Source organism: Ictalurus punctatus, chromosome 10, assembly GCF_001660625.3.
Source record: "Ictalurus punctatus breed USDA103 chromosome 10, Coco_2.0, whole genome shotgun sequence".
Classification (NCBI taxonomy): Eukaryota; Metazoa; Chordata; class Actinopteri; order Siluriformes; family Ictaluridae; genus Ictalurus; species Ictalurus punctatus.
Window position 1 is genome coordinate 20381870 of NC_030425.2, and position 25958 is coordinate 20407827.

Here is a 25958-nt window from a genome sequence, read left to right on the forward strand (position 1 = left end):
TTGGAAAACTAACATTTTATTTACAAAAATATATTTAAAAAGCAAATAAAAAATATATACATATATATTTAACGGATGACTTTGAGCAAAATATTCTGAAAAGCAGCCAATAAGTGTCCAGCATAGGTGGGAACTCCTTTAATACGGTTTAAAAAGCATTTCAGGGAGATTCCTCATGAAATCAATAGAGAAAATGAGAAAAAGAATACATTTCAGGAAATTCTAGGCAAAAAGCATGTCTACTTTGAAGATGCTAAAGTACTAAATTATTTTGATTTATTTTGGATTTATCACCACAATACAATTCCCATAGTTCCATTTGTGTTATTCCAGAGTTTTGATGACTTTATTATTCTCCAATGTGGGGGGAAAATCTAAATAAAGAATGAGTGTCTAAACTTTTGACTGGTAGTGTACATTGGTGGTAGCATCATGATATGGATTTACTTCTCTGAATACAGTGCGGGGGCATTACACGTCATTGAAGGAATCACGAATGGATTGATGTACTGGGAAACAATCTCATCTGCCAAAACACTAAATCTGAGGAGAAGATGGACGTTTCAACAAGAAAACTACCCCAAACACTGGCCTAGGCAGTGTGTGAGCCCCACTGAAACTTCATGGAGGATTTTGAAATTGACAGTCCATCAGGAGGACCCTCATAACCTTGGGGAACTGAAGACAATTTACCAAGAGGAATTGGCCAAAATTGGACCATAATGCTGTTAAACGCAACGTGTGCATTTGTTAAGACACAGTGTTAGTCAGGGGGTAGGCTTGCTGCGATAGTCTGCATTCCTGGTGTTGCACAGTGTCTGTACACCGACTATATCACATACCAATTACATCACATGCCGACAACAGCACCACCCCCACCGTCGTTTTGCTTTTTTACAGTAATAATTTTGTTCAGTTAGAGAACGGATGCTACAATTAAAAACCTCATTCATCACGTAACGAGAGAGAGACTGACAAGATGACGGTGGGAGATTTGGTTTCAAAAGTGCTGTTTAGTACAAGCTCGTCATTGTATTGTTTTGTTGTTGTGTTTTTCTTCATTAAGATTATTAATAATAATAATAATAATAATAATAATAATAATAATAATAATAATAATAATAATAATGACACTGCTGCCCCTGAATTGCTAATCGAAAGCGAAAGTAAAATGCACACAGCCATACAGCAACCATAAGCGATTTAAACGCGCTGGATTACTGGTATTACCGGTGTTGTCACACATTTCCTCACAGTTACATCCCTACCAGGGAGTTTAATACCCATTGAATAAAGACCTTTAAAAACAGAGACCCAGTTTAGTAACCATAGATCCTAAACAAGCTGAAAATCCTCTGACCTCACTACATATTCCACAACGGAACAGGCCTTTTGAAGTGGAGCTTACCTTCTAACCCAGCAGCACTAGTGGACACACGTACTGGACATTTTTGGCATTTTCTGTGCTCCAACACACCTGACTCAACTTGCTGGATAGTTGAAGTAATTTGGGGTCAACAGCAGGTCTGTTAGAGCCAAAAATGTGCAGTTCAGGGGATCATTCATGACAGGGGTCAGACAGAAAGCAATCACTCATTTATATTAGCTGCTTAAAACAACAACTTGCATTTGCAAAGGTTCACTTTATAATAGACTGATTAGCAACAGAGTGGTGGAGAATCGTTTCGCTAGTTTTACACACTTCCACTGACGGCAGAATCTCTGGGCATTTTTGCTTTGAACCTTATAAAAAGTATCTTCACATCACCTGACTCACAAGACATTTAAGATTGAGTTTTGTAGTTTACTAAACATGAAATTGTAGAAATGGTGCAGATGCTGAGACTTAACATGTACTGCGTTTCCAGGAAAGAATCTTTCAAACTACAAGAAACATTTGAACCTTTCAGCAGCCACACAGTGAAGGGTGTAGACTAGGGCGCCTTCGACATGTATATGGCTATTTATGAAAACCTAGTTTATTCTCTTTTTTTTATTCCATACTTACAGGAACATGGAAGCAGGTACACAGGTTTGTCGATCATTTCTTACCAACCTCAGCAAGCCTAGAAGTGTTACAAAACTGAGTATTGTACAAATATCTTCAAGTGCCGAAGTAGATTCATCATATGGCCAACCCCTAATAAATAAAAACATTACTTCGTTTCATTTGGTGTTAAAGTTTCAATAATTCCAATGCTTATGTACAAAACAGCTGTTACTGCGAACACAACCACCAAAGTGCAGACACAGCTAAGAATACAGTCGGCCATGAGAGATGTTCCTCTGTAATCATTAACGATAATAGAGCTGTATTCTTGTACAAGTGTTATGCAAACTCAAAAAGGCATGATGAATAGAGGGTGACATGATGAATGGATGGTGAAGTGGCACACGTGAAGCAGTTTTCCTACTGCATAGACTCCTGTGCTTTTAAATGCAGTAAACCCTTAACCCAAGGACCTTAACTCCACTGCAATCATGTTTAAACCAAGAGAAACAGATGAGAACAGGCTGAAAAGACAGTGCAGATAGAAGAGTTGGTGTTAATTTGTTTTCATTGGTCAAATCCTTCTTAACATGTCATGTCAGCTGTGTGGGATTAACAATGTGCTCAGTACTTATAATTCATAATTATTTTCCCGGAATAAATCCCTTGCTGATATGGTTCGGGTATAATCGGTGAATAGGGCATTTTAATTAGGACTGCTTGACTGATAACTCCAGTTTTACTTTTGCTCCATTCATTAGCCGTCCTCACGTACACAAACAGCAAACCAACCTCAATTACTGTGCTTAAAACTCATGATCAGCGCACACTGGGAAAGTTTTGCTTAAAGGAATAGCTCAGCTAAAAATCATTTACACAAATGCTCCCGCTTAACACAAGTGTAGTCGATCAGCCAAGGCATGTTGGTGTCTACAGTCAGCTTTTGGTATCAGAATAAATACCAAAATTAAATTATTGTTAGAATATTACACATCAGGGTATATCATCTGGATCATTTCTAATGTACACCACCACATGATGTACTGAGGAAGAAAGCGAGTCTGGCTTCAAGATGTTACTGCTACCTTGATCGCAGACATTCTTCAGTTCATTTTATACATGTGTAGTTCTGGGAAAATGTGGCATGTCTGTTGCCAAAAATAATAATGGGTTTTAACTAGGGATGCACCGAATGTTCGGCAACCGAAATGATTCTCATGTATATTATAGCTGCACTAAACAGTTATTCCCTCACCAGCCCATCCCTCTCTCCCACTATCAAATCACAGCTGGTCATTTTACTGGGAAATCAGAAGTAAAAATTCCTCGGTCCTGAGGACTTCCCCATAATGGGAAACTTGTAGATCGCTACACTATATGGCCAAACGTATGTAGAAACCTGACCATTACACCCATACGTGGGCCTTATAGAATGTCTTTGTAGATCATCATCAAGACATGGTTTGCCAAGGTCAGAGTGGAAGAACTTGAGTGGCATGCACTGTGGTCAGGTGTCCGCATACTTTTGGCCAGATAGCACGAATACCAGAGCAAAATGGACATAAGCCTAAAGAAATCCAGTCAGGAATCAGATACCAGCTGTCAAAATGTCTGATTCTCCTGCGCCGCCACAACACAAAGTTTTTTTTTTTTTTTTTTACTTATTGCATTAATCGGTGATATTTCACCACTGATATTGAAGAGCACACACAGCTAATTGAAGAGACGGCGGTGAGTCTCCTGTTTAAATTGCCCCAGGTCATGAGACAGACACTGATGCTGATGATCAAATTGAGAACTCATGCTCCATTGAAAACTTATTTAAAATGTCGTGGTTAATGTTGTAAGTGGGTTAGGTTAACAACAGAGGTAGGAGTTCAGGACAATAAGTTACTTTAAGATCACGTCAACTTGTAAAGATTACTATAATGATCTCTAATCATCTATAAAGTTTTCCCTTGCTCTTTAAAATAAGGGATATTAATACTGAATAATAAAGGCTGCCAAGATCAACATTGTTTTCATGATCAGATATCTAACTTGTAATCTTTATGACATTACATCAAATTAAATGCTAAACAGTAAACAGCAGAATGCCTTTAGTCAGTGTGGTGTTGTCTTTCAGTGGAGTAAGAATGGAATCTTAAAAAGCTATTTCCTCTTTTTTTTCACCACTTTTGGAGGTAACAAGTTTGCAAAATGAAAACCAGAAGCTTCTAGTTGATTAATACCAGAGAGGAACATTTCCATTTGGGAAAGCCTGTAGTTTTCAGAAGTGCATATAGAAGAAAACATCTAAATTTCATCATGTGAAGGGTTTTCCCAGAATGCCCTGCACATATCAGTGTGTCATGCAGTGAAATGTGCAGGTTACAGCTGTGCATATGGACCGTGTTTTGAAAGGCCATACACAGAGGTAGCAATACAACATGTTCATAACGGCCAAAGGGTTTCTGGTTCAGTCGGAGTCCTGCACATGGAGAAACTGAGGATGTGGTAGTGGATTTCGGCAGAGAGAGAGAATGAGAGAGAGAGAATGAGAGAGAGAGACACAGACAGAGAGAGAGAGAGAGAGAGAGAGAGAGAGAGAGAGAGAGAGAGAGAATCCAACCTACACAAAAGGGACAGTCGAAATTTTGAAATGTCATGCACAGAGGTAGCAATACAACATGTTAATAACTAAAGGCAAATGGCACGGCCAAAGGGTTTCCTGTTCAGTCCGAGTCCTGCGCAAGGAGAAACTGAGGATGTGTATTTCAGCAGTCAAGAGAGAGCGAGATGCAAAATTCACCCTATGTTTTTGGCGAGTTTAAGCCAGACACAAAAGGGACAGTCGAAAGCGTCCAGACCAGCTGTCTCACCATCTGGTGTAGGAACTGCACAGTTTCAGTTAGCAAGACCCTACAGCAAATTGTGAAGACAGCTGAATAAGATCATCGGGGTCTCTCGACCAAACATCGCTGCCTCCTTCAATAAGCTTCTTGAGCATTATTATGAGTGACCCCACCCACCCCTCTTATGGACCTTTCACCTTCCTGCCGTCTGGCAGAAGGTACTGGAGGTATGCTACTACCATGCTACCGCAACAGCTTCTTCCCGGAGGCGGTCAGAATGCTCATCATACCGCTGCCTCCCAACACACACCGGGTGGTTTTGAGAAGTTGGACTAATCAAAACCACCCAACGGTTACCACTACACATTTGTAATGCTGCAATTGGACACTTTTACTATTATGACTCTTATTGCTGCTGCTGCAGTCAACTGCATCTAAAGACAACTTTTGGACAATTTTTGCACTAACCACTGTTCTACTGTCCTGTCTAACGGACATGCTCTGTCCTGTGTGTTTATCGTCTTGGATATTTATTGTATTGTTTGCGATCGCCTCATACATCCCTGTATCGGCACTTTACGTAGACCTGTGTATTGTACCACTGTATTATTCTGGGCTGCACAGGTCCCGAGGAAACAACATTTCAGTACAGAGTATACAAGATATATAGTGGAATGACCATGAAACCCACTTGACTAAACTACAGTGGGAACAAACCAGGTCTTGGTCTTACACACCATTCGTTCGTTCATTCATTCATTCATATAGTCCTGTATGATTATGCAGAATTAAGGTCCTGTCCACCCGACACTGTCCTGACACAATTTCTTGAATATATACACAGACAGAAATGATCAGTCTCTAAGGCTTCTTTTACATCGAGGAGAGGTTTTACCTGCATGTGTTCTACGTCTGCCGCCAAAGATTTCAGTTGTGTCGTGTGTTAAATGTATAATCCGATAGCTGCCTACTCTTTTCTCAATAAATAAGTGAGCAAGTATAATATTTTTGTCTCATTTGTTTCACAGGGTTCTCTTTATCTACTTTTAGGATTCGTGTGAAAATCTGATGATATTTTACGTCAGATTTATGCACAGAGACAGACAATTCTAGGAATTTCACAAACTTTCAAGCACCACTGCATTTGCTTCTTTCACAGAAACGTACAGGAATTTATACGCAACATATCTTACTATTTACACAACAGCCGCTCGGATTTACAATCCTCGGTCCATCAGTACATGTTCCTTAGACGTTCCTTCTGGCAAAAACATGAAGGTATGCTTAATTGTTACACATCAATGATGGAATACCTGTTTTAAGAGAATGCCCCTCGACCCCGCACAGTCTATAAAGAGTTACTTCATGTGTAAACACTGATTTACTACATCGAGACAAACTCGTAAAGCTGCTGTGTAACCATTTTTACTGCACCGCAGTTCGCATTGATCCGAGCAGATTAAAACACGATAAGACTGAAAGCGGAGACTCTGCTCATAAAAGAAAAATTAACTGACGCATGAGGAGGCACGGAAAGCATGCATAATGACGCGGGGCATAATAAACCAACCACTACACTAACACTAACATTGTCTCACAGGATATTTAGGTTTCGGTTTCAGTCATGACATTAGTCTTGATTCCTTAAAGCAGTAAGAAGAGATGAGAGTTCTTCCAGAGTGTGTGAGCGAGCTCGCGGCAGGGCCAGTTCTGTTCTCACCGCTTCGATAAGTCATGTAAATATAAACTAAAAGCTGAATGGAGACCATGTTAATTAGCACTGGTGCCTGGAGCATTTACTGAAAATACGCTATATCGCATCCGCCCAACGCGTCTGACCCGGCCTATACAGGAGGGACCGAACGTCTGAGCGCACCACAAAGAAGTCGATTTCAATTACAAAACCTAATTGTCAAGTTATATTTTGTAAACAAGACTCAATACACTAGGGACTACACTGTTAAGCACACAATTCTGTAACAACTCCATCGATATTAAGCATCCACTATAAAACATTACTAATTTAAAACAAAACCAAGCAGTATATAAATAAGATAAAGCGCATTATTTTTGTAGCGTTTTTTTTTGGGGGAGCCTCTACCTTGGACACCAACTCTATGCAGTACGTTGTGGGATTTCACTGGAAATTCTCCACACTGCAGACGGTACTAGAAAGTTGCAAAACACCTGACTCAGTGCACCAAATAGTGAGTTGTGTGCGGTTTCCAGATAGACATATGGATCCATTTCCTAAAATATATACAAACCAGTAGCCAAATTTAAACACCTACGAACTTGAGCACCCATCATCTGAGGATCACCAGACATTCATGGTCTTTATTTGAACTATAGAGCTAAGAACGTGCACATGCCTGCATCACTGTCAGATCTGACATTCAAAATAATGCCTATGTTCATTAACATGAATGTTTGGCAATCTTTAGTAGATGCCTGCTCAAGGTCATGGTGGCAGGTGGATGTAGTGTGTTTTAGGAACAGAGGCAGGGGGCTGGCAACTTTTGGAATGGTCACAGATAGACACAAGAGGAATGAGAAGCACTGGAGTAAGGAACTTGAATGTGTTAAAAATAAATGGTGAGGTACCCTTCCAGTCATACACCATAACAACCCTAATGTATGTGTACTAGTTTACTCTATAATAAAAACAATTATGGCCATCATGTCACAATAAACGATAGCGGGCTAGTTAAGGGCATTCACACAGACTAGTGGGGAATGACTCCGTGAAGCCATAACCAGTATCCTTTTCTAAGAATGTGGCATATTGTGTTTGCTCCCTTGACATATATTCAGACAGCCATTGCTGTGTTGTTCTTCCTGGATGACCGACTGTTTTCACTGAGATTCTGCAGCATTGAAGCAAGAGACACTGTGCGATCCCGTAAGGCGACGGCACTGGGGCAGAAGAGCTGTCCATCAAAAACAGTGGAAGACAGCGTGTCAGCTCTTTTTAAGTCGTAGGTCACATACTGCTAGCATGGCGGATGTAGCACGTCCGGATTGTATTCATACGACACACATACTGGTCAGTACGTGCTGTCTCGATGGCCGAGCTGTATGTACTGAATCGAATGCAGTAAGCACTGTCGCAGTACGAGATTGCGAAAGCAGCCGGTGTCTCAAATATCGCCATACAAAATACTGCCAAGCGAATTTAACTTTCGATATTTCTTTTTAATATTTGTATCAATATCATCTGCTTCAGGAGACATCTCGTATCCTGACTTTAGTGCATCATCTCATGCCTGCTATGTAGCATCTTTTTTCCCCTGAAACTTGTTTAGCTAGTTGACCGTTTTGTGCTATCAGCTTTATGCTGCACTTTTCATTTGCATGGTTTTCTCGGTTTTTCCACATAACCTCGTGGTCCCAATTCTGCAAAGGTCATCACCACCTGTTAATTAACACACATAATAAAAGCTAATGTGCGTAGTGCAGCAGGTAGTGGGATTCAGAAGAATCCTGAGCTTTTGTCCCCCCCCATTGCACTTTGAAAAAATTGATTTTTGCCTTTTATAAATAAATTGACATTTATTTTGCCTTTACTATCCTTCAAAAACTCAAGCATCAGATACCCAAACATAAGGTGTACAGATTAAGAATATAGTGCACAGCTTGTCATTTAAAACTCGGTAGGGTGCTCAGTCCGCGGGACTGGAGTTGAGAAGCTCTGCCCTGTTGTACACACACATCATTTAACATGACGATGCGCTAAGAGACACAAGCTAGCACACAGAGTTCCTGCAATGAGTGTAAGCTCGGGAGCTGCGAGTCGGCATGTTAATGAGTGCAGACCCTGAACCAAGATTAGCAGAGCTTCCATCTCCCTCCTACTAATTACTGCACAGAGAGAGACACCTGCAGGGCTGACAGGTGCCACAGCCTCAGTACCGTCACACATACAAGGTGGGTGAGAGGAAAGCAGGGGGAAAAAAGGAACACAGAGGCGGTTGAAGAGAAACATGCCATACTGGGTTGAAGGATGGACTGTAATAGTGTCTATGAGAGATTATAAATTAACACCACACATGACTGCACACAAGCACATCATCTTCTCAGACCAGCAACCCTAAGCAGAGACTGAATTTTTTTTTTTTTGGGTGGGGTGGGGGTAATGCAAATTAAGATGCTTCATCAAAAAATGCATGGGAACTCCACCCGCCAAAAACCTCCATTCTCATCCAAAAACAAACTCAAGCATCTTCAGTTTGCCAGACAGTACTGGAACTTCAAATGGGATCGGGTTCTATGGTCAGAAGAAACCAAAATAGAGATTTTTAGCAATAAATGTAAGATGTGGTTTTGGCACACAGAGAGGTAGCCATATGGAAAAGTACCTCATGCCCATGGTTAAATATGTTGGTGGTTCTTTAATGTTTTGGGGCTGTTTTACTGACAGAGGACCTGGACATTTTGTTAGTATACATGGCATCACTGACTATCAAATGTCAACAGATATTAAATGAAAACCTGACTGCCTCTGCCAGAAAGCTTCAAATGAGCCATGGTTGGATCTTCCAGCAGGACAATGATCCAAAACATACATCAATACAAAAATGGCTTACTGAAAACAAAATCAAGGTCCTGCCATGCCCATCCCAGTCCTCTCACTTGAAACCCATAGAAAACCTGTGGAGTGAACTTAACAGGAGCCCACGAAATCTGCAGAGATTCTGTATGGACGAATGAGCTCATATCCCTTGCCATGTATTCTCCAACCTGATCAGGCATTAAAGGAGAAGACTCAGAGCTGTTATCTTGACAAAGGGAGGTAGCACAAAGTATTGACTAAAAGGGTGCCAATAATTGTTGCACACCTATATTTAACAAAGATATTTTTTGGATAAACCAGTGTTGTGTTTGCAATTGTTTGATATCCATGACAGCAGAGTATTTTTAGGAATTTTTTTAAATAAAAAATCAAAAGTTTAAAGAATTTTTCAGAGCCCTGTTTGCTCATATTTACCAAAAGGTGCCTATATTAGTGGAGGGCACTGTGTGTGGCAGCAGGAAACCGGAGAGAACCCATCCACGCTGAAAACATGTGACATGCTCTCAGCGTGTTTGGGATCGAACCCTGAAGCGAGAGACTACAGGAGACAGACTGTGCCACCCTGCAACTTTACAAATGAGCATATTTACTCAAATATTGAGACTGAAATGAGAGAGTTTATTAAGCATTCTTTAAACACGTCTTGGGATTGGGTGGAATCGGGTAATTTTCATTTATATTCCTTCAAGTGCTTCGTAGCATGTTAAGTAGTGGGCTCAAACTCATGAGGTGAATCAATTCACCGCACTCCCATACAACGCACAAGGATAAAGGAAGAAATAAAGCATGAACAGCAGGAACGAATGCACACGGCCCAGTGAACAGGTGCGTAACTCAAGTTTTCGACTAAAGCGCTCCAAAGTGGCACGGCAGATGATAAACGCTCAGAAATCCCTCACTAGAGGATGCGAGATCGAGTTGCAAATACAACCTGAGCTGGCCTGAGCTGAATCAACACCTGGGAAGGGATTAGAGGAGGACGAGGATGGAGGGAAATTAAACACACACACACACAGGCACCTTTCAACTCTGTAAAAAAAATAATAATAATAAATTCCATTTTAAAGAACCGATTTTCAAACTTTGCTGCAAGGTTTCAGAGTCAGGGAAAATGTTTAATATCCCTCACATAAATAAGACTTTTGTTCTTGCTGTATCGTAACTGCTGATTTATTGTTTATGGATAATCATGCAAAAAGAAATGGAAAAGCAAGACAGGCATAAAAGTCATTCTCTCATGCCTGTTTTGTAGGACGGAAACGCACTGTTGGTGAAACATCTCAAAACATGTCAATCTAAGGTACAGGAGGACAAAAAGGAGAAAGCAGCAAACACTTTTCTCAGAATTTCTCACTAAAACGCAGTTATAAGAATAACAGATGGGGATTTACAACTGATCTAATCACAAGTTCACAGCAGCACAATTACACGAGTAATAGCCATGTTTCACCTGGTGTCTGACGGCATTACGTGACGAGATGAGTTGCCACATCAGACGAAAGTAATTGTATACCCTATACAAAACGTAGCCTTTTGAGCTGCATTTCCTAATTAAACTGTTTGGCATTCGAGACTTCCTGTCAGTGCACGACTAATGATGCTTCACATGCTTTCAACTACACAAACTAAACAAGTAAAGCATGGTGCCAACAATTCCAGTCCTTCATGTTATTAATCTGTATGCATCTAACATCTTTACAATATACTTTAAACTGGAAGGAAGCTATTGAAGAAAAGCTATTGACCATGCTTTGATCAATTCCAAAATCAAAAACAATTCATCTGCTGGTTACAAGGACGATTCCACATAAATCCTACAAACATTCAACCACGTGTTCTTTGAGATATCATGTTGTTGGGAATCTTTGACAGACAACCTGAAAACATAACGCATAAACAAATAAATTAAAAACAAGGAGCTTAATCTAAAGAGACGGAAGTAAAAACCTGAAGTATTAAACAGGTTGCTGACGCATTTAGTCACCGCATAGAGCGAGTGTTACCACTCCGCACTAATTTCACCCTTGTAAGGAGAGTTTAAGGTCCCTGAAGTATTGAAATTAATGCTCCATTTTATTGGTATGTACCAATCTTGAACATTACAGTGAAGACGCTTCTCATTAAGCTGTAGAGAAGACATTTCATAGGCTACAGTCTTTACAGTCTTACTGTACTGTAGACACATTCTGCATTACTAGACATGTCCAACAGACAGACCTTCTTAATCTTATTTGTTTCACTGCATGCTTTCTGACTGTTAAGCTTGAAGGCTCAAAGGAATAAGTTTCCTTTAACAATTTGTCTGACGGCTCAAAATCATTAAAGTCCACCATTAAGTCCGTTACTGCTAGGAAAGAAAACGGTTACCGGTGTCACGATAAATTTCCCCGATTGTTAGCATTACCGTGTCGCATTTAACTAGCATTAAAACCTTGCGCGATTATCGTGATTTGTAAAACTCATGGTAAATGCTGTTCACACACACACCCGGTATGAGTCTGGTGCAAATCTAAAGCATGGTCATATTTTGGATTTTATAAAAATGCTGAGGGGAAACTTGATCGAAGATGGGAACCCTGTCTGCAGAGCATGGAAGAAGAAAGTTGCAGTGAAAGGGGGCATTGTTGCTTTTACCTCTTTTACCCCTCACTTTTAAACCACTTATGAATGCTCGTGCAGCGTTGCACATTTCACTCTCGCTTTCGAATTAGCAATAAATCGGGGGTAGCAACTGCTTTAATAAAAGGGACGTGCAGAAGGGGGGCCCCGAGCCCCGGACCTTTTTCTAAATTATTTAAAAGTGCCCCTCTCCACATTAATTAATAAACAATTATATTATGTAAAAAGCATTTGAATTCAAATTAACATGAGAGCGTGCATGAAACAGTAGCAGTCTGAGTCTCGTTCTCATGATGCAATCGTGATGCGTCTCGCTTCAACAGGCAGACAGGAATGCAGAGACCACTAGCTCTGCTGCTAAGCTTTGTCATATTAGAAGCATTTTACATGCTTATCGACGGCAGCTTTCAAACTGATTGAGGGGGAATGTGTTGGTAAGTACTAGCTACTCAAGTTCATTACATTTCCAGACATGCAAGTAACCATGTTATATTATATGCATGTTATATAGTCAGTAAAGGCAAACAGACAGAGACTGCAGAAAATGAAAGAAAAACTGAAGGAGGCAGCGAAAAGGACGTCTTAAAACTTCCTTAAAAAAGACTAAAAAGCCAGTTCAGCAAGCAGTGTTCCCGTTTTATGGAAATCAAAGTGCTGCAGGCAAATGTCAATTTATTGTGAAATGAACAGTTTTACTGACTTTACAGTACGGGACATACAGCGGGGGTGTCACTATATTTGTGCATGGTAATACATTTCATAATGTTTCCATTTTCTTTTAATGATCCATTGGATTCATCTCTCCACTAAAAGTTGCCGTTTTTCTGTAATTATTTCTATGAATGTAAAAATAAAATCCCATCATGTAAAATTAGTAGAGATTTTCTCATATTCATTACTGTGACCAGACACTGTGTTTACACGGTCTACCAGGGTGATACGAATATGTATTTAAATTAAAGTTAGTAAAGTAGTAAAATTAGCTCTTTGGTGATATAGCCCGTTTTTTCTTTTTACATTTGAGCCCCTGCGGAACTCTCGGCAAGTCCCGGGTTCATTATTATTCTTAATGGAAAAACAACAAAACAGTACAATGACAAACCCGCTTATATTAAACCACATCTTCAGTCAGCTCACCTCACTCTTCCTGTCGCTCAGCTCGCCTCACTCATCACGTGCTAAATGAAGTCTGACTCCTGCTGGTCTGCGCTGCGACTCTTTCTCCAACTGAACCCAATGATTTTTATTACTATAAAAAAATTATTTTAAAAAAAGCAAAACGACGGTGGGGGCGGTGCTACAGTGGGGAAGTGATGTTATCGGTGTGCAGCCAACCACCGTGTACCGACTATCGCAGCAAGTTTAATGACAACAATCCATCACTTTATAGTCAAGTATAAAACCTGTTTAAAATGATTTCAGTGTGTGCATCAGAACGTTCCTTACATTTTCAGCACATTATCAATACCGTGATAATACTGATAACTGCGATAGTTATGGTCACAATAATCGTGATATGAAATTTTCATACCGTTACATCACTAATCACTGCAAAATGTTACTTTTGAATAGTACATCACACAAAGACTCCTAACGAAACAGTATTAATTAAGGAATAAGACAGACCAGGCTAAACACCCTCTGCTTCAGCCTCATGCCGCATCACACCTCCCCAGCACACCTTATTTTCATACAACAGCATGGTCTGGAGTGTTATTCCGCTTGTACCACCAGAAGTTTATTAATGAACACCACCTCAGACATTTTCACAGTTTATAGTTAGATTTAAAGTGGTGGAAAAAACAGACAAGTTTCTGTTCTCCCCTCCATTAAAGTGGCAATAAAACAGTCATTCTTAACCAGTCTCACGCACTCGAAAAGAAGCTGGTCATTTTACCGAAAATAAAAGAGGATCTTTAATGGTCTATTACTGCATATGCAGACAGAACACAACGGGACATGCTGTTACAGGAAAATAATCAATGGCGTGGTGGTGTGACGTGGCCCAACGCGATGCCTTACCACCTCATATCTTCCTATACTAGTATCGCTCCGGGATGTATTCCGCTTATTTTGCAGCAACTTGAAACAATTAGATTTTTTGTTTTGTTTTTTTGCACATGCATTTACATCAGCTTTTTAATATTGTGGAATGCCCATGAGGTGAGTTAGTTCCTGTTAGACTTGTATCTTCCCATCTATACACAGTATTCAGCAGGGGTGTAACAATACACTCCAGTAATGCTTTGATTCAATTTATGATCCCGCGTTAACGATTCAATTCGAGTCACGGAAAATCGTGACTGAAAAGACTCTATAAAATAATCAGTGCAAAACAATGTGAAGTCTATTTAAACTAAATAAGTTAAAAGATTGCTATGAACAGAGGTTGAATATTGTAAAACAAAAACGTACTACAGGTTCACCATATCTTAAATATAAATAGACAAATGTACAAATTCTCCCAAAAATTCTGATTGAATAAACAAAAGTGTGTGAAGTGGGAACTTTATGACCGACTGAAACATAATGCGCTCCACAGTCGGCTAAAATGCCCGGTTTCCATAGCCTCTTTCTCAGGCGCCGTAGATCATAGAGGTGCAGGGAAGCTGAGATTTGAAAGCTACTAGAGCGCTCTTTTTAATTATTATAACGTCACTGTGGAACCATATAATGTATAATGTGTGTTGGAGCTATTGTGATAGTCACTTCGAGCGGCTTTCTCGACAATAAGACAGAAATCTCGATATTATTATCCTTGGCTTATTTGTAGTGTCCGACATCAAGCACCTCAGCATGAGCTGTTACTATAGAAACAATAATGCATTAGAACGAGCACATTAATATTAACCTATCATTCATGTTAAAGCAGGAACTACCTGTGCTGTTACAAGAAAACACACCCCGTCTGACCAATCAGATTCAAACAGTCAATCGCACTGTGGTATAAAATAGCAATATGATGTTCTACAATGGTCTTGTACTACTGTGTTTGTAGTAAGAACATAAGAGGGCATGCTGTTATAGACCAGGGGGTGTGATGCAGCCCAATGCAAAGCTTTAGCACCTAATACCATATTGAGCTCCAAAGTTGTCTAAAATGGCCACTGACAGAACGATTGCGTGACCAGCATGCACTCTGTATATTTAAGTCTATGGGTTGCTCAGATTGGGACTTTGAATTACTTGCATAATAAGAGAAGGCGACAAGGTTTTCATTTCACTGCAAGTTATATACTTGTACACAATTATAACATAATTGTGGATGTGACAAATAAAAATCTTGAATAATTAACAGAATCGCACATTTCCATGATGCGCATAGATACATTCTGCCTCGTGTCACCATGTATTGTTCTCACCAGCCTATTTTTTGTCTCTCAATGTTAATAAGGCTTAAAAAAGTGCTGCTCGTTACCGAGAGACCAGAAAGTGCAAAGTTCTCCACGCTGAAGACTTTTTAATGACTACGTTCGCTGATACTGCTCAAGTCGGCCACCCTCACACTCCCTATTACGAATACTGTTTAAAGACGACGTTCTATCAGGTTACTTGTACTGTAGGAAGCTGGTGTAGATTCTCTTGATATTTTCTTCATTTGTACAACACTGAACGCGAGGCATGTGTCATGTAATATCACATGGCATGGGAACTTTTTTATGAGTATAACTAAACCAGCATTGGTATCGAAGCGATCTCATGCATCCCTAGAAGACGAAGTTGCCTCAAACGGCTTTCACAAAATAAGTAGAGTTGGTAGGTTATCTACACTTCAAATGTAATATCCAGAAAGTACCATTAAAATCACCATAATTACATAAGGACAAGCACTGGTTTGGAGAAGTAAACAAAAGAGCAAGGACTAAAAAAAAAAGCAAGCAACAAAACGGCAGGCAACTAGTCATTAGATAAAACAGAGCTTCAATTATGGCTACAGTGACTTAACTAAGATTCCTAATTTTATGCAAAGGACATACATGGAAAAAACTAATACCTGGGTAGAAAACATTTAAAACGAAAAAAAAAGCACTACATAAAAAAATTCAAACACACCCAATCCCCAAAAACCTGGACAGTGTATGTCCATAAGAAACAAACTGGAGGCAACTCTGGCACCATGTCGCTTTCTAGAGTCAACACAAGCCAAGTCTGCTTCAATCCACTGTAAGGGAAACTCTGGGTATACTGAGCCATACTTCACTTCTCTCTCTCTCTCTCTCTCTCTCTCTCTCTCTCTCTCTCTCACACATACACCCGCCCCCCACCCCACCCCCCCCCCAAACACCTTCAGCAAAGCTGGCACAATTTCAGTAGGAGTAAATTGATTTGGGGAAAGGTGTCGGGTGGTGATATGCTAATGCCTAAACAGATTAGCACGAACCTCGACTTTGAGCTAAATTTGCCGCTTGGTGAGTTAATTTATTCTGATGAGGTTCAAAACTTTTTCGGTCTTTGTTTGAGCACACAGAGAATTGAAGTTTTCGACTTTAATCTACCGTCTAAGATAACCTGCACATGCAGCACAACGCGGATGAGCAGATGCAGCGTGACATTTTAAAAAAAGGAAGCTATTAATTACTGGATGTTGTTTTTCAGCCAGCAAAGCACAGTACTGGGCAAAAGCACAGCTAGTCTGTAACTGCACAGACCACGCATGGCTTTGCTCGGTTTTCAGCACATATAGCCGATATATCCAATAAAGAACTGTGACACGTCTAACAACGTAGGCTGAACGTTTTCACCTACAAAATATCACCTTCATGTGGTGGGGAATAAAATAATGTACAGGTCAAAATACATAAATCGGAGCAAACAGAGTGGAGGAAATGTGGAACAATCGTTTCTTCGCAGATTACTGCCTCGACAAGTAAAACAAATATGACCGAGACTAAGGCAGAAACAGATCCCTCATCCTTTATGACTCTTTATCAAATGAATTAATTTGCCAAGTGAGACAGAATCAAATATAAAGCAACTAATAAGGTGCCAATATCTATTTGAGGTCTACTTGAGCCGTTCTGCACTTAGCCTTTTGGTCACTAGTGCAGAACCACAGCACAGATGTTCCACCATTTAGTGTTTCAGTTGGATGCATGACATCTGACTCGGTATTGATGTAAAGTCTATAAGAATTACATCAGTAGCCCTGTCTACATGGACATCAAATTCAGACTATATTCAGGTTGCAGCCATATCCTGAATATGATGTGTATATGCTTAGAAGCATCGAAATATTTCTGTATATAGGGTTGTCGTAAGTATGCCCGAGTTGCCATTCCTAAATACCTAACCTACAGCTAAGCATGTGTTAGCACCCACAATTCCTTGTGGACTGAGCATGCGCATAAATCTCCTTTCAGTGGAATTTCTGAATAAGGTGTTTACGTGCAACAAATTTCCAATTAAAACAGGCATATTCCAGGGACGGGAATCAGAATACTGTCAATCTTAATCAGGCAATAGGATTGCGGCGTTTACATGACTCGATACTAAATAGAATATTACCAAATTCTGATTAATATCAAATTACTGATGTGCATGTAAACATAGCCAGTGAGCTAGTGCGCATATGAACCTTTCATAGAGAATGCACATTAAAATATAAGACATTTCTTAATTCTTCCAAAGCTGTATTGAATTCTTGATTCTGATTGGTCAGAAGATCTGATTATTTTCCTACAACAACATGACTTACACAGTGGTTCCAGCTGCAAGGCGAATCACAGGTTTATATGAATGTAGTCGTTGTAATACATTAACATTTCCAGAGTAATAATTTAAACAGGGACTTGTAGGACGGATGCACATCATCCGTCCATTTTCCATATATACAGGGGTTTCGAGGAGCCTGGAGCCTATCCCAGGCCACTCAGGCAACAAGACAGGGGAAATCCTAGACAGGGTGCCAACCCATCGTGGGGTACAATCGCACACCTATTCATACACTACGGATAATTTGGAAATGCCTACAATGCAGGTTTTTGGACTGGGGGAGAAAACTGGAGTACCTGGAGGAAACCACCAAAGTAGGGGAAGAACATGTAAACTCCACGCACAGAGGGCGGAGACAGGATTCAAACCCCCAACCCCTGAGCTGTGAGGCAAGCATGAGGACCACTAAACCACAGTGCAACATAAACCAATTTTACTTTTTTTTTTTTTTTAAAAGGAATTAAAAAAAAAAAAATGCAAGGAGATGTTTATTTGGAAGTAGTCTTCAATGTTACAACTTTTTAAAAAGGCTATAACGTTTACATTTTCAGAAATGGGAGAGTCTTCACGGCAGAGGGCCTTTTGGCCTTTCCAGTTTCTCCAAACTGTTTGTGTCGTATCGAAGTGTGATAAAGGAAAATAAAATTAGTGGCTGGTGAGGGAATGACAGTGTAGTTTCAACTGCATTCCACAAACATGAAATAATTTACACCAGGTGTCATTCTTAATGAATAAGAATGGTCAGTGCTGGCAAATTGCTGTGGTATAAGATGAAAAAACACAGAAAAATATGGCAGTATAGTAAACTGATCACCTTCGGGATGGTAATAGTAACTTTCCATGGGGTCACTGATTATTTTCGCATAACTGCATTCCCAGTCACGTTTTATTCCTCACATACTGACTTTCCACACTCGGTCTGAAAACAAGTCGCAGGTTTACATTCACATCGAAGAATTCCTTCCCCAAACAGTGGCTTGATTACACAATTCCATGTCACTTTTTATGCATGCTGCTTTACAATATGATCAGCACTGGCTTTGTGTGTTTTCCGCTTTTTATTATTTTTCCCGTGGCACCAACACTCAAGCGGAAAAGAATAGTGCGTTCTGGATGGGCAGCATGTCATCGTGCAGGAACGCCTGCCTTTTTCGTTGCGCTCAGTGCAATCTCTTGCACCAAAAACATGAGCTAATTACAGTGCTGCAGTGGTTTCATATTTATATAGATAGCCATATTAACTATTACCCTTGTATCACAGAAACCAAAAAAATAAAAAATAAAAAAAACGAAACAGGAAGTAATGTGACAAGTTGAATCCCTGGCCCGAAAACAGTGTTCACACTTCACAGATCGTACCAAACAAAGTAGCCCAGAGTAGAGGAAGAAATTAGTGTGAAATGAATCACAAGCTTAACATCAGTGAGACAGTATGCATATCTAGTCATGTGGCCTTTGAGAGAGAGCACACACCATTAAAAAAATGGTTATTTAAACTGTCAAACTGTACATAGTATGTAGAAAACACATCCTTTGGCATGTGACCTCTGACTCTAGTTGGCAAGTTTAAAGCCTCAAGGCTGCCAGACATACTACAGCCTCCATGTTGTGATGTGACCTTCGACATCATAAACACAAAAATCTTAACGGGACCACCAGATTAAAGCAACCGCACGAATGACAAAATGCACATCAGGAAAGTTAACTGAATTAGTAATGTAAAGTGGGCGGGGTTAACAGGCTGAGGTAAATTCGTTGCCGTTAGCTTGGCCGGTTAAGGCATGATTGAGATCACAAAAAATGGTTTCAAACCCTTAGACAACTGTTTTCTTGTTTAAACCTTCAACAAGTTAACAATCTATGCGGGTATTGTTAAACAAATCCCATTTAAGTAAGGTTCAATACTTCCGCGATTGTTTTTTTCTGAGCTTGTCCACACCAGTCCCGATGCATTATGGGATTTTTGACTCCTGTTGTGTCCAGCGGTTGCATACTGCAAAATCCGGCCTGAAGCAGTACACCATCCGGATACTTCTCGCCCACTGAGAACTCTGACATACTACCCCTCTGGCGTACTGCTTTTCACCTTCCGTGTAGTAGGGTAGGACGCAATTTCGGATGCGGCCACAAAATTCCAGTGGTCAGCTCACTGAAACCCAAGCGACGGTAGGAACAGTCTAAAAAGTACACACAAACAATTGCCCAATTTCTCAGCAACACTACTCACTCTCTCTCTATTAAGACTTTGTAGTGTGCATATGCAGACAGACTCATGGTTGGCGCGGAATTGATTTGAGAGCGATCAATACAGATTCAGCCCCATCTCTTTTGTTGCCGTATTTCACACAGACTTCTACACAGCTCTAATTACCAGTTCACACAACAGCCATTCTTGTCTCGTGTAACTGAAATCTTTGTATGCTGGTCATCAGGGCTTACTGGCTTGGGTCTAACGTAACACAAATAAAACTCTTTCTAGTGCAGAATCAGAACAGTTCGAAACTGCCTCTGGAAGCAACATCAGCACAAGAACTGTGCGTCAAGAACACCATGAAACAGGTTTCCATGGCCGAGCAGCTGTACACAAGCCTAAGATCACACCAGCCGAGCGCCAGCTGGAGTGGTGTAAAGCTTGCAGCCACTGGACAATGGAGCAGGGGTAACGTTCTCTGGAATGATGAATCACGCTTCAACATCTGGCAGTATGAAGGACAAATAAGGGTTTGGTGAATATCTGGAGAACACTATCTACCAGAATGTATAGTGGTAACAGTAAAGTTTGATGGAGGAGAGATAATGGTCTGGGCTGTTTTCCAGGGTTTGGGCCCCTTGGTTCCACTGAAAGGTAACATTAAACATACAAGAATATTTTAGACAACTATGGGCTTGAAACTTTGTTGCAAAAGTCTGGGGAAGCTGCTTTCCTGTTCCAGCATGACAATGCCCCTGTGCACAAAAAGACACGTGATGTGTTCCAATTCGCCCAATTATACTATGAGCTAAAATGGAAAAAAATATATATATAATAATAATAATAATAATAATAATAATAATAAGAACAAGACTACGGCCCCATGGGAATTGTTGGCTTTTTTGACATATTTGTAATAATATTTGATCATCTTCGACACAGTGCCTATTAATGAAGTTGTTATACTCGAATAAACCCACAAGGAAAACAAATTTTTCTATCATTTATTCAACAGAAATATCAATAAATGCGATTCTTCTGTGGAAAATGTAAGTACACCCTAAGTACACCCTTGGCCTCAGAAGCTAGTATTGCCCGCTTTAGCAGAAATAACTTAAGCGTTTTGCATAATCGTCCACCGGTCTTACATCGACTTGCTGGAATTTTTGACCACTCTTCCATGCAATATACTGTTGCAAGATGTTTGAGGGTTTTCTTGCATGTACTGCCCGTTTCAAATCCCCCTACAACATTTCAGTAGGTTTCAAATACAGCCTGTACTGGATTCATTGAATCCTCATTCAATTACCCATCAAGTTAAACATCTTCATACAATGTTTACCAGAACCTACGAAGTGATGTTGAGAGGTAATTTATCGCATGACTAGTGTGAAACAGAAAATACAAATGCATACAATAGTCTAAATTACATGCACATATACTATAGCTGTTTAACATGTTACATGTGAGCATAACAAAGTGCTTTAGATGAGCTAAATTACTGCTAGGCCACAAGGCCATTCCATAACCCTCCATTTCTTCTTTTTGAGCCATTCCTTGGTGGATTTGCTAGTGTGCTTAGAATCATTATCCTGTTAAAATGTCAACTTTCAGTTTAACTTCAACTTTTAGACAGATGGCCTCACATTCTATTCATGCACTCTTTCATATGATGCAGAAATCATAGTTGAATCAATGAATGCAAGCTGTCCAGTCCCTGAAGCAACCCCAAACCATAACATTTCCACCACCGTGCTTCACAGTTGGTATGAGGTGCTTCTCCTGAAAAGCTGTCTTTAGACTACTCCAAACATGTCTGTTGTTACTGCATGAACTTGATTCATCAAGTTGTTTGAAATCTCGTTTACCATAAAATGGTTGAGCACTGCCGTGTGTGATCGTGTCCTGTCGAAAACTCCCACACGACATTATTAGTGTGATTAAGGTGTGTACGTCTGTAATGCACTTCGATAATGCGCCGAACACAGGAATACTCCACGTGTCTTAATTTGATTTGTGTTTACTTCGAGTATGACTTTAGTCGGATTAAGGTCATTAATAATCGCTGTTTACATGGTAGCTTCTTAACCAGAGTGTCATCTTAATCAGGATAATATCGGATTATTGTTGTCCACGCAAACGTACTGAGTGTTGTCTATGTTCATATACTGTATGTAACACATACAATGCACCTTGTTCAATATTACAGGCTGTTATAATGTTTGTTACAAAAAAAAAAAAAAAAACCCCAGCAGAATAAAATTACAAGCATCATATTTCACTACTTTCCTGAACGTGGAAGTCTCGCCTGGCCTTCCGTCCACACCGGGACGGCCTTTGTATCCACCAAAAATGGAGCTTTTCGAAAACGTATGAAACGATACACGTGAAAACGTCATTTTAGCGTTGCAATGTGGAACGAAAAAAAACGGAGATGCTCAAAAACTGCAGCTGTTGTGCCTGATCTCCAATTTGATAGCTTTGTTAAAGATTGTCAACCTTCAGATTGCATTTGTAAATAAAGGTAACGACACAGGTGAAAGCTTACTGTGTTTTTACACCAGGGCAGTATAAGGATGTGAGCGTTCTCGGACATTTCAGTGTGTGAGAAATCAAACCATAAATCAATAAATCACATTTCATATAAGAACTGATTATCTACAGGCCAGTGGTTATATGTTGGTGTTTCCACTGCTGTACATTGATGAGTCAGATGATTATAAAATGGTGGGTGAATTTCATTGCACAGTAATACTGAAGTGATGCAGTGATTGCACTCACTTTGTCCTGAGCACCTGCCAGGCCGCCTCGATGTCAGCGTACAGGTTCTTCTCGGACGGTTTCCCGGTGCTCACGCCATACCCGGAGTAGTCGTAGGAGAAGACGTTACAGTTGATGCGGGAGCCGAGGCCGATGTAGAAGCTGCACATCTGCCCGAGGTCCACGGCGTTCCCGTGCGAGAAGAGCAGCGTGTAGCGGCTACTGGGTGCGCAGCGGACAAACATGCAGAGCACGCGGTTACCGCGGCTCGTTCGCGTGCCGAACACCTCCACGGCGTCCAGCTCGCGCTGGGAGTACTGCCAATCCGCGCGCTCGCTCAGGTGCAGGCTGCACGCGCCCTCGGTATCCGTGTGCACCGAGTACGTAGGCTCCGGGGGCAGGAAGGCCAGCTTAGCGGCGATGCGGCTCGGGCAGGGCGGGCAGCAGAACAGCCAGCACAGCTCGCCCAGGGAGAAGCCGTTCATTCTCGGTCCTTGCTCAGGCATTGATGCGCTGAACTACTAAAGTTAAATCACAATGCGCGAGAGAAGAATACAACTAAGACTTGCTAACGAGTACTTTAGTGAACTGGCTAATCACTACGAGCTAGGCTGAAAGCAAACAAGCTAATATAGCGTTAGCTAGATAGCGCTATAGGTTCTCGCTTTCTTGTGTCTCTTGATAATTCACAACGCACGTTAATAACAGTTGTTCAACATCTTAAGATCTTTGCTTACCGCAAATACGCCGTTACTAATTAAAGCCTCTGACCCTTTAAATTAAAAGAATTCAATCCAACAGCAGGTTAGCTTAGCCACACACAATGGAAGCAGCCATTTCTCCTGCTCCACTTAGGCCAAATATAAGACTTCCGGTAGAAGCGGAAATCCTGTACGGGCGGAAGACAATGACATCACGACTCCGTGCCAGTGTGAAATATAGAAATGTTGTTTTTTATTTTTGTCTTTACAAGAAATAAAGCTCTGAGCTTTGGGTTCATTTACTTTGTATTTTGATTGTACTTTGATCCAAGCATGACGTTGTGTTTATCTTTTTAATGAAAATAGGGCACAAGGGGTGAAAAAAAGTATTTAATTTTGGGGGGGGTTTGGCAGACACTAAAATAAAATATTGTCCCGTTTTAAAATGGTTCTATTTAAAATGTTTTGCCACACAAAAGTCTAGAAATCAAATATTCAAAAATTCCATAAATTAAAATTTGGTACATTTCTGTAAGGACAGAGTCCATCTTGAAGTACAAGCGTTTCTACAGGCTGTGTACTCAAGAACCTTATTCTGTTTCCATTAAAGTTATGATAAAAAATGTCAACAACTTATGCAGAAATCATTCCTGGGGTCATTAAAATATATTTCAATTGCAGAACCTGGTCACGCACCTTGACCATCACCATATTAAAAAGCATGTAGCACTGACGGCTGTCTTTAATCTACCCTTTTTAGTTCAGTCTACCTAGTACCTGCTGATACATATTCAGATCATTCAAGATCGGTCTTTCATTTTAGTCTAAAAATGAATCTGAAATGATGAAGAAAAAAAAACATGCAAAGCAGAAATACAAGAGCTGTTTGTAATATGTATTGTTTTAAAGCCACTATACCCTCAGTTAGATCTTCTTGGCTGAGAGGAGTGGTGCCTAATGTGGTCTTCTGCTGTTGTAGTCACAAGGCTTGATGTGTTGTGTGCTTTGAGTTGCTTCTCTGCTCTCACAGTTATAAAAAGGTTATTTGAGTTGCAGTAGCCTTCCTGCAAGATTGAAAGAGTCTGGCCATTTTGCTCAGACCTCGCTCATCTCACCACCTACAGAACTGAAGCTCACCGGATGCTGTATGTTTTAGCATTCCGTGTAAACTCCAGAGACTTTTTTTGCTTGAAAGTCCCAAGCAATCAATAATTTCTGAATTACTAAAACCAGCTTGTCTGGCACCAACAACCATGCCACAGTCAAAGTCACTGAGATAAAAAAAAAAAAAAAAGTTCCCCATTCTGATGTTTAATGTGAATATTCACTAAAGCGCTTGACCTTTATCTGTATGATTTTATGCATTGTGCTGCTGCCTCATTTTTGGCTCATTGAATAATTGCAAGAATGAGCAATATACACAGTGATAACAGACAGTATTATTTAAATGATTTTGCCTTCTAAAAAATACATTTTCTTTAAAAATTTATACCCCTGGCCTATGAGCTAATTTACAATGTAGTGCTCTTGTCTTGATTGTATACTTGCCCTATTTAAAAAATAATCAGTACTGCCCTGTGTGAAATGCTTCCTAATCAGAATTCTGGGTCACTGATTTTTGGCCTTGTTAAGTACATCGGATCAGTACATGGTATCATATTAGCACTCATTAGCTCATGTCACTCTGACCTCTGGAACATCATACCATCTGCAGTCCAACAATATTTTTTTTAAATCACTTTAAACTCCGAGTGTACGGTGGCTTAGTGGTTATCATGTTTGCCTCACACCTCCAGGGTTGGGGGTTCAGTTTCCACTGCTGCCCTATGTGTGTGTGCAGAGTTTGCATGTTCTTCCTATGCTGTGGGAGTTTCCTTCGGGTACTCCAGTTTCCTTCCCCAGTCTACAGACATGCATGGTAGGCTGCTTGGCATGTCCAAAGTGTCCGTAGTATGTGATTGTGCCCTGTGATGGATTGACACCCTGTCCAGGGTGTCCCCTGCATTTTTTTAATAAAAGAAGATGCTATTTGGGTGAAGAATGGAAGGGAAATAAATCTATATAATACTAAGCTCACAACATATTAATCAATACAATGATTATTGAATAACAAGCTTAATAATTGATTTCTCAGGACTCATTCTTTCTCCGGATTCGTGATCTGTGCTTTATTGCTTTTCCTTGTCTAACTTAATAGTCTCAACACGGAGCAGCCAAGAAATCAGCAGGAACTTTGTACAAAATGTCAAAGCCACAGTAAGGCAGACATCCATTGGTTCAAAGGCATAGTTGGTTAAGGACCAGGGCTGGATCACTGTTTCATTCCGATTATATAAGCAATACATTGAGTGTAATATCCAGGCTTGTGACAGGACTGATGAATGAGCTATGCAGAAGAATGAACCAATGAACAACTCGGATTGTTTTTAAATATCAGATGCTTGGGTCAAAGACTTTGGGTTCTTCAGTCACAGTCCATTGAAAGAAATAACAATCTGTGGTTTGGATTTCTACAGACATTTTGCCTTACTGACTTTAAAGTGTTTCTTGATGGATTTGGGTTCTCAGTGTAGTGGTA

General features: G+C 40.3%; 1 protein-coding gene across 2 annotated transcripts in view; it reads right to left on the reverse strand.

Moving 5' to 3' along the window:
* The window catches only part of abhd17c (abhydrolase domain containing 17C, depalmitoylase), a 48507-nt gene extending 24956 nt beyond the window's left edge, over positions 1–23551 (reverse strand). The window contains exon 1 of one of the 2 annotated variants that reach the window (XM_017478811.3): positions 22701–23550. In XM_017478811.3, the coding sequence (XP_017334300.1) occupies positions 22701–23185 (485 nt within the window). In that variant the 5' untranslated portion in view covers positions 23186–23550. Of the gene's footprint in view, positions 1–22700 lie in introns of both variants that reach the window. The other variant, XM_017478812.3, reaches the window with a different exon arrangement.
* Positions 23552–25958: the final 2407 nt, after the last annotated feature.